We start from the raw sequence: 10000 nt of genomic DNA, 5'->3' as shown, positions 1-10000 counted from the left end.
AATGCAATATAATGAACTGAACTGAGGTAGAATAGAAAAAGTTTTTAACATATGTCTTGTTGCTTAAAAAAAACGGTATTATCAGTCTTTTATTTCCTGTGTGTTCAGGTTTATGAACATCTCTAGTGAGGCTTGATCAGCATAACTTCATGATGAATTCAGCTGATGGTGTGGGATCTGACTCACGCGATGCAGTCGCTGCTGCTGAGCTGTGAGGTCACTTCCTGTCGAGAGCCGTTCTCCAGCAGGTTCCACAGGATCTCGGAGGATCTGAAGAGCAGTTCTCCGGACGGATCTCCTTCACTCATGTGGAAACAGATCTTCTGTGCGGCCTGAGCTCTCAGCATCAGCTTACAGTTGACTTCTGTCAGAAACACATGACAGGTTCAGAGCAGAGCCATGACACACGCTGAGAGCAAGTGGAGGCTCTGATTGGTCACCTGATGTTCTGGACAGGATCTGCAGCGTCTGCAGGAGACAGAGTTTGACCGGCAGCTGCTCCTCCGTTAGAGCCAGAGACATGACCAGCGTCTCAGAAACACCACTGCGCTCCAGCATCAGAGCCCTGTAGTCAGCACGTGTGGAACACACACCTGAAACACAAACACATCAATACACACACACACAGGATCAATACAGCCATTCACGTCTGAAGAGCTCAGTGACATCTCTCACCATCAGAGCTGTGTTGGTGTTTGTCACGGCTGTAGAAGGCGCTCACAGACAAACAGATCTGACGTCGTACCTCCGGCAGCGGGATCCTCATCAGAAAACCTGTCATAACACACTCATTATAGAGAGAAGAAAACCTGTCATAACACACTCATTATAGAGAGAAGAAAACCGGTCGTGACACACTCATTATAGAGAGAAGAAAACCTGTCATAACACACTCATTATAGAGAGAAGAAAACCTGTCGTGACACACTCATTATAGAGAGAAGAAAACCGGTCGTGACACACTCATTATAGAGAGAAGAAAACCTGTCGTGACACACTCATTATAGAGAGAAGAAAACCTGTCATAACACACTCATTATAGAGAGAAGAAAACCTGTCATAACACACTCATTATAGAGAGAAGAAAACCTGTCGTGACACACTCATTATAGAGAGAAGAAAACCGGTCGTGACACACTCATTATAGAGAGAAGAAAACCTGTCGTGACACACTCATTATAGAGAGAAGAAAACCTGTCATAACACACTCATTATAGAGAGAAGAAAACCTGTCGTGACACACTCATTATAGAGAGAAGAAAACCTTTCGTGACACACTCATTATAGAGAGAAGAAAACCTGTCGTGACACACTCATTATAGAGAGAAGAAAACCTTTCGTGACACACTCATTATAGAGAGAAGAAAACCTTTCGTGACACACTCATTATAGAGAGAAGAAAACCTGTCGTGACACACTCATTATAGAGAGAAGAAAACCTGTCGTGACACACTCATTATAGAGAGAAGAAAACCTGTCGTGACACACTCATTATAGAGAGAAGAGAAGAAAACCTGTCGTGACACACTCATTATAGAGAGAAGAAAACCTGTCGTGACACACTCATTATAGACAGAAGAAAACCTGTCGTGACACACTCATTATAGACAGAAGAAAACCTGTCATAACACACTCATTATAGAGAGAAGAAAACCTGTCGTGACACACTCATTATAGAGAGAAGAAAACCTTTCGTGACACACTCATTATAGAGAGAAGAAAACCGGTCGTGACACACTCATTATAGAGAGAAGAAAACCTGTCGTGACACACTCATTATAGAGAGAAGAAAACCTGTCGTGACACACTCATTATAGAGAGAAGAAAACCTGTCGTGACACACTCATTATAGACAGAAGAAAACCTGTCGTGACACACTCATTATAGACAGAAGAAAACCTGTCATAACACACTCATTATAGAGAGAAGAAAACCTTTCGTGACACACTCATTATAGAGAGAAGAAAACCGGTCGTGACACACTCATTATAGAGAGAAGAAAACCTGTCGTGACACACTCATTATAGAGAGAAGAGAAGAAAACCTGTCGTGACACACTCATTATAGAGAGAAGAAAACCTGTCGTGACACACTCATTATAGAGAGAAGAAAACCTGTCGTGACACACTCATTATAGAGAGAAGAGAAGAAAACCTGTCATAACACACTCATTATAGAGAGAAGAAAACCTGTCGTGACACACTCATTATAGAGAGAAGAAAACCTTTCGTGACACACTCATTATAGAGAGAAGAAAACCGGTCGTGACACACTCATTATAGAGAGAAGAAAACCGGTCGTGACACACTCATTATAGAGAGAAGAAAACCTTTCGTGACACACTCATTATAGAGAGAAGAAAACCGGTCGTGACACACTCATTATAGAGAGAAGAAAACCTGTCGTGACACACTCATTATAGAGAGAAGAGAAGAAAACCTGTCGTGACACACTCATTATAGAGAGAAGAAAACCTGTCGTGACACACTCATTATAGAGAGAAGAGAAGAAAACCGGTCGTGACACACTCATTATAGAGAGAAGAAAACCTGTCATAACACACTCATTATAGAGAGAAGAAAACCTGTCGTGACACACTCATTATAGAGAGAAGAGAAGAAAACCTGTCGTGACACACTCATTATAGAGAGAAGAAAACCTGTCGTGACACACTCATTATAGACAGAAGAAAACCTGTCGTGACACACTCATTATAGAGAGAAGAAAACCGGTCGTGACACACTCATTATAGAGAGAAGAAAACCTGTCGTGACACACTCATTATAGAGAGAAGAAAACCGGTCGTGACACACTCATTATAGAGAGAAGAAAACCTGTCGTGACACACTCATTATAGAGAGAAGAAAACCTGTCGTGACACACTCATTATAGAGAGAAGAAAACCTGTCGTGACACACTCATTATAGACAGAAGAAAACCGGTCGTGACACACTCAATCAGGGCCGTGCACAGACATTTTGAGGGGCAGTGGCCTAAACCAAAAAAAGGGGCACTAAGGGGGTGGTTGCTTGTTAACACAAATTATCCAGTTATTACAAAATGTACAATTCAAAAAGAAGACAGTACACGCTCAAATACATTTCAGACTTTATTGTAGAAGTTTTGATAGAACATCACAATTACACATTACTGATCCTTTTTTATATTTACTTGTTCCATTTACAGCAACACTTTTTTAATTGGTACTATGTCCTGAAAGATCTTAATAACCTCATCTTTTATGATTGGGATGTCTTTTTCAATGGCCAGAAGCAGAAGATCAGAGAGTCGTTCCTGTCCACACGCATTACGAAGTTTTGTTTTCACCAGCTTCAACTTCGAGAATGAGCGTTCAACAGTGGCTGTTGAGACAGGTAGTGTTCCACAGATTTTCAGCAGCTTGAAAAGTGTTGGAAACACAACATGAGCATCAAAATCCTTAAATGTTTCCAAAATTGCACGGGCACTCATTCTCTCTCTGTCTCTGTCTTCTTTTTTGTGAAGGCATTGTTTTTTTTTTTGTTTTTTTTTATGGTTGTCTTGTCTACAAAGTGTGCCAACAACAGAAAATGTAGTTATTTGTATTAGATCTGATCTGATCGACTAATTTCGCAGATTCAACCACTGTCTTGCATAGCCTACCTGTTAATGCGACAGCTTTCGTGAACTGTCGTGTTCACAAGCGCCGCAGACACATACTGTGAGTGATGCTGCGGAGCGAGCGGGAAAACCTGGAGCGGATTCGCGCAATCACCGGAATGCTTTGAGCGGAGCGGTGGGGAAAAGGGGCACCTCAGTCGATGAGGGCAGAGGGGCAGTGGCTCTGGCCACCGGGCCACCCCCCTGTGCACGGCCCTGCACTCAATCATGATACACTCATTATAGAGAGAAGAGAAGAAAACCTGTCGTGACACACTCATTATACAGAGAAGAAAACCGGTCGTGACACACTCATTATAGAGAGAAGAAAACCTGTCGTGACACACTCATTATAGAGAGAAGAAAACCTGTCATAACACACTCATTATAGAGAGAAGAAAACCTGTCGTGACACACTCATTATAGAGAGAAGAGAAGAAAACCTGTCGTGACACACTCATTATAGAGAGAAGAAAACCTGTCGTGACACACTCATTATAGAGAGAAGAAAACCTGTCGTGACACACTCATTATAGAGAGAAGAAAACCTTTCGTGACACACTCATTATAGAGAGAAGAAAACCTGTCGTGACACACTCATTATAGAGAGAAGAAAACCTGTCGTGACACACTCATTATAGAGAGAAGAAAACCTTTCGTGACACACTCATTATAGAGAGAAGAAAACCTGTCGTGACACACTCATTATAGAGAGAAGAAAACCGGTCGTGACACACTCATTATAGAGAGAAGAAAACCTGTCATAACACACTCATTATAGAGAGAAGAAAACCTGTCATAACACACTCATTATAGAGAGAAGAAAACCTGTCGTGACACACTCATTATAGAGAGAAGAAAACCTGTCATAACACACTCATTATAGAGAGAAGAAAACCTGTCGTGACACACTCATTATAGAGAGAAGAAAACCTGTCATAACACACTCATTATAGAGAGAAGAAAACCTGTCGTGACACACTCATTATAGAGAGAAGAAAACCTTTCGTGACACACTCATTATAGAGAGAAGAAAACCTGTCGTGACACACTCATTATAGAGAGAAGAAAACCGGTCGTGACACACTCATTATAGAGAGAAGAAAACCTGTCGTGACACACTCATTATAGAGAGAAGAAAACCTGTCGTGACACACTCATTATAGAGAGAAGAAAACCGGTCGTGACACACTCATTATAGAGAGAAGAAAACCTGTCATAACACACTCATTTTAGAGAGAAGAAAACCTGTCGTGACACACTCATTATAGAGAGAAGAGAAGAAAACCTGTCGTGACACACTCATTATAGAGAGAAGAAAACCTGTCGTGACACACTCATTATAGAGAGAAGAAAACCTGTCGTGACACACTCATTAAAGAGAGAAGAAAACCTGTCGTGACACACTCATTATAGACAGAAGAAAACCGGTCGTGACACACTCATTATAGAGAGAAGAAAACCTGTCGTGACACACTCATTAAAGAGAGAAGAAAACCTGTCGTGACACACTCAATCATGATACACTCATTATAGAGAGAAGAGAAGAAAACCGGTCGTGACACACTCATTAAAGAGAGAAGAAAACCTGTCATAACACACTCATTATAGAGAGAAGAAAACCTTTCGTGACACACTCATTATAGAGAGAAGAAAACCTTTCGTGACACACTCATTATAGAGAGAAGAAAACCTGTCGTGACACACTCATTATAGAGGGAAGAAAACCTTTCGTGACACACTCATTATAGAGAGAAGAAAACCTGTCGTGACACACTCATTATAGAGAGAAGAAAACCTGTCGTGACACACTCATTATAGAAAGAAGAAAACCTGTCATAACACACTCATTATAGAGAGAAGAAAACCGGTCGTGACACACTCATTATAGACAGAAGAAAACCGGTCGTGACACACTCATTATAGAGAGAAGAAAACCTGTCGTGACACACTCATTATAGAGGGAAGAAAACCTGTCATAACACACTCATTATAGAGAGAAGAAAACCTTTCGTGACACACTCATTATAGAGAGAAGAAAACCTTTCGTGACACACTCATTAAAGAGAGAAGAAAACCTGTCGTGACACACTCATTATAGAGAGAAGAAAACCTTTCGTGACACACTCATTATAGAGAGAAGAAAACCTGTCGTGACACACTCATTATAGAGAGAAGAAAACCTGTCGTGACACACTCATTATAGAAAGAAGAAAACCTGTCATAACACACTCATTATAGAGAGAAGAAAACCTGTCGTGACACACTCATTATAGACAGAAGAAAACCGGTCGTGACACACTCATTATAGAGAGAAGAAAACCTGTCGTGACACACTCATTATAGAGAGAAGAAAACCTGTCATAACACACTCATTATAGAGAGAAGAAAACCTTTCGTGACACACTCATTATAGAGAGAAGAAAACCTTTCGTGACACACTCATTAAAGAGAGAAGAAAACCTGTCGTGACACACTCATTATAGAGAGAAGAAAACCTTTCGTGACACACTCATTATAGAGAGAAGAAAACCTGTCGTGACACACTCATTATAGACAGAAGAAAACCGGTCGTGACACACTCATTATAGAGAGAAGAAAACCTGTCGTGACACACTCATTATAGACAGAAGAAAACCGGTCGTGACACACTCATTATAGAGAGAAGAAAACCTGTCGTGACACACTCATTATAGAGAGAAGAAAACCTGTCGTGACACACTCATTATAGACAGAAGAAAACGGGTCGTGACACACTCATTATAGAGAGAAGAAAACCTGTCGTGACACACTCATTATAGAGAGAATACACTCATCCAGCTGGAGAGAGGACATGTGTACACAAATGCCAGAATTCACTAAGAAATCTATAAATACACTCAATTTAGCTTAAGCTGCAATCAGATTTCACCACTAAAGAGAAATTAGAATTTGCATGTCTGTTTGAGCACATTTAACACCAAATTACCGTTAATTCCAAATTAACTTACTTTTGTAAAGTAAAAATATTTTCCCCCCTGTGTGATTCTTGTTAGATTCTAATTTCTCAATAACGTTTTTTCTAAGAAGTCTCTTCTGCTTACAGAGGCCTCATTTATTGGTCAAAGTACAGTGAAAACTGTAAAATATTATTAAAGTTTTAAACAGCTGTTTTCGGTGTGGATATATGTTAAAATTATTTTTTTTGTGTGATGTGCAGCTGTATTTTCAGCATCATTACTTCAGTCTTCAGTGTCACATGATCTTCAGAAATCATTCTAATATGCTGATTTGCTGCTCAAGAAACATTTCTGATTATTATCAATTTTGAAAACAGTTATTTTTGAGTTTTTCATTTTATTTTTCAGGATTCACAGATCAAAGTCTTTTTCATGTGGTTAATATGCTTACCCATCTGAGACACACAGTCTGTCACCACACTGGCGTACTTCATCTCATCAGATGATTTTTCTTTCAGGAAGGGAAGACTTAAAGACATGAAGCATTGAAGATTTCATTAGTTCACATTCACTTCTGTAAACAGTCTGCTATAAAGACTTCAGGCTGACATCATACCCGCATATCTGCAGTAAATCACAGAGGATTCGGGCATATTCCGGATGATCGGACACTCTTTCAGCACAAAGGTTCATAATCTTAAAAATGTCAGCAAGGTCCCTCAAAAGCTGGACAGGTACATTTTAAGGAAAGGGTTGATCATGTCACCTTCATCATCATCATCATCATCACAGGATTATTCCTCTGAGCCTCTCAGAGCATCATGTGGTGCATCACACCAAACATCACCTTAAATCTGAAGCTGGAAAATGCTGACAGTACTGCCGTTAACTGAGACTGTAGGGACTTCAGGATCCTAGAGGACACTGACATCACTGGAAATGATTATTCACAGTCAGTCACTACAAACGATGTGTGTCCTGCTTCCATAGCAAGTTCTAGTTTATTTGCACAATATAAAATATATACTATAAAAACTCAGCTTGAAAATAATATTTATGATTTTATTAGATTGTTGAAGATCATGAGCTGATCACTTAGTACCCTGGTGTTTTGTTTTGGACATCGGATTGATCTTTTTCTGCAATATATATATCTATATATATATATTTCCGTTTTATCTTATGATTCTGAATGGAAGTTGGACTTTGCTGTAAATAGTTATTTAGTTAATTAGTCTTATAAATAAAGGATGCAAAAAAATATTTAAAAGACATTCAAATATGTTCTTATTTATATTCTTCAACTTTGGAAACACCATTTTTAATGTTGTCATGACAGCGTCATCTACATCTAAACTTTTAGGATACATATCCTCGCTGGCATTGTTTCACCACTTTCTTCAAGATGAAAATCTGCCTTTCTTTTAAGGAGGCCTGGAAATGGAGATATGTTCAAATAAGCCAAGCACTGAATGAAAGAAGAAGTGAACATGGAATGGCATGCCCAGTTAACATTTAATCCTTAAGTATATATTTTCAGTACTTGTTCGATACTAGTATCTTTTCCATTTATCTTATCCATTAACTTACCATTTAACTTAGTGTTTCAAGTACTAGTACATATTCATTGGCCACTTCTTAAGTTTTAGCTACTAGTAACATTTTAAAAGATATATAGATACTACTAAAAAATAAATAGATATTGGTGCTTACTAATATATTCCGATAGTGACAAGTAACTATTTTAATATATACTAGTAGTTATTCATTAGGTAATAGTACTTAATTTTTAGATACAAGTACATATCATTAGAAACTAGTGGTTAATCATTATATACTAGTACTCATCAGATACTCTTACCTTCTTACCTAGCATGTAATTTATTAATTACATACTGGTATTTATTCATTATATACTTTCTAATTAAATAGACTCTAGTACTTATTTGTTACTAGTAAGATTTTTATTTTATTTTGCCAATATGATTTTTTATTGAACTTTACAGTGGCCATTCTCACTATTCACATCACAAGAAGAGTAAAAAAAAAAGCAGTTGCAACTAGTAAGATACGATTTGTTACTAGTAACAATTGCAAAAGGTACTAGTGTCTAAAAATAAGTAGTCCAACTAGCACTCAACAAACTACAAATACCTATGAAATAAGTACTAGTATCTAAAGAAAACAACAGTATTTAATAAATAAGTACTTTTATGTAATGAATACTTACTAGTAAATAAAAAAAAATACTAGTCATTATTGGAATCCATACAACTCAGAGCTGAATAGTTGATGAATGACAGATCCAATAGAAGTCAAGGGTAAAGATTTGAAATGTTTTACTAGTAACAATAGAATAGTTACTAGACACTACTGAAATGAGTACTACTAGTATATAATAAATAAGAACTAGTATATAATAAATATATAATAAATAAATAATAAGTCTCTAATGAATAAGTACTAGTATGGAAAAGTTACTGGCATGCCTAGCTAAAAACTAAAAAAAACAAATTGCATTAGTAGCTAAATAATAGGAACTAGTAGCTAATAAATAAGTTCTAATAGTTGATGGGGAAGATACTAGTAGTTAAAGAATAAGTACTAATACGTTAGCATTAAATGTTAAGCCAGCTTGCCATACACTGAGTCTTACTGAGAGCGGATCCTGCAGCAGCTGAAGCACTCGAGAGAGATCGGTGACCCTCACAGCCTGGAAAACAGTGGTCAGTCAGAGAGACATGCAGAGAAACACTGAGACACACGGAGACACACTGATATACAGAGATACACTGAGATACACTGAGACACACTGAGACACACTGATATAATGAGACACACTAAGACACACTGAGATACACTGAGACACACTGATACACACTGATATACTGAGACACACTAAGACACACTGAGATACACTGAGACACACTGAGACACACACTGAGATACTGAGATACACTGAGACACACTGAGATACACTGAGACACACTGATATACTGAGACACACTAAGACACACTGAGATACACTGAGACACACTGATACACACTGAGATACACTGAGACACACTGAGATACACTGAGACACACTGATATACTGAGACACACTAAGACACACTGAGATAGACTGAGACACACTGAGACACACTGAGACACACTGATACACTGAGACACACTGAGATACAATGAGACACACTGATATACTGAGACACACTAAGACACACTGAGATACACTGATACACACTGAGACACACTGAGACACACTGAGACACACTGAGGCACACACTGAGATACACACTGAGATACTGATATACACTAAGACACACTGAGATACACTGAGACACACTGAGACACACTGAGGCACACACTGAGATACACACTGAGATACTGATATACACTAAGACACACTGAGATACACTGATACA

The 10000-nt window shown here is 38.5% G+C and overlaps 1 protein-coding gene and 3 long non-coding RNA genes across 7 annotated transcripts in view; all 4 read right to left on the bottom strand.

Annotated features, from left to right (window-relative positions):
• The window catches only part of LOC127935204 (cilia- and flagella-associated protein 69), a 22991-nt gene that overhangs the window by 11072 nt on the left and 1919 nt on the right, over positions 1-10000 (bottom strand). The window contains exons 2-8 of one of the 2 annotated variants that reach the window (XM_052532879.1): positions 9223-9291; positions 7947-8012; positions 7195-7304; positions 7030-7106; positions 676-774; positions 441-593; positions 187-364 (exon numbers count right to left, since the gene is read on the bottom strand). In XM_052532879.1, the coding sequence (XP_052388839.1) occupies positions 187-364; positions 441-593; positions 676-774; positions 7030-7106; positions 7195-7304; positions 7947-8012; positions 9223-9291 (752 nt within the window). The remainder of the gene's footprint in view (positions 1-186; positions 365-440; positions 594-675; positions 775-7029; positions 7107-7194; positions 7305-7946; positions 8013-9222; positions 9292-10000) is intronic. The other variant, XM_052532880.1, reaches the window with a different exon arrangement.
• Positions 781-2471, bottom strand: LOC127935221 (uncharacterized). Of its 2 annotated transcripts, none has more exons than XR_008148024.1 (5): positions 2400-2471; positions 2005-2044; positions 1475-1514; positions 1055-1089; positions 781-914 (listed from the first exon to the last, which is right to left on the bottom strand). It is a non-coding gene; the product is annotated as an uncharacterized LOC127935221 (long non-coding RNA). The 2 variants fall into 2 exon arrangements; XR_008148023.1 differs by lacking the exon at positions 781-914 and adding an exon at positions 939-984 and having other exon boundaries at positions 1020-1089.
• On the bottom strand, positions 2881-5528 carry LOC127935220 (uncharacterized). The gene is made up of 3 exons (XR_008148022.1): positions 5508-5528; positions 5033-5137; positions 2881-2904 (listed from the first exon to the last, which is right to left on the bottom strand). It is a non-coding gene; the product is annotated as an uncharacterized LOC127935220 (long non-coding RNA).
• LOC127935219 (uncharacterized) lies at positions 3097-3856 on the bottom strand. Of its 2 annotated transcripts, none has more exons than XR_008148021.1 (2): positions 3643-3856; positions 3097-3399 (listed from the first exon to the last, which is right to left on the bottom strand). It is a non-coding gene; the product is annotated as an uncharacterized LOC127935219 (long non-coding RNA). The 2 variants fall into 2 exon arrangements; XR_008148020.1 differs by having other exon boundaries at positions 3097-3362.

This window comes from Carassius gibelio, chromosome A19, assembly GCF_023724105.1.
Source record: "Carassius gibelio isolate Cgi1373 ecotype wild population from Czech Republic chromosome A19, carGib1.2-hapl.c, whole genome shotgun sequence".
Lineage (NCBI taxonomy): Eukaryota > Metazoa > Chordata > Actinopteri > Cypriniformes > Cyprinidae > Carassius > Carassius gibelio.
The sequence above is the reverse complement of the archived record's forward strand: the minus strand, read 5'-3'. Positions and strand labels throughout refer to the sequence as shown.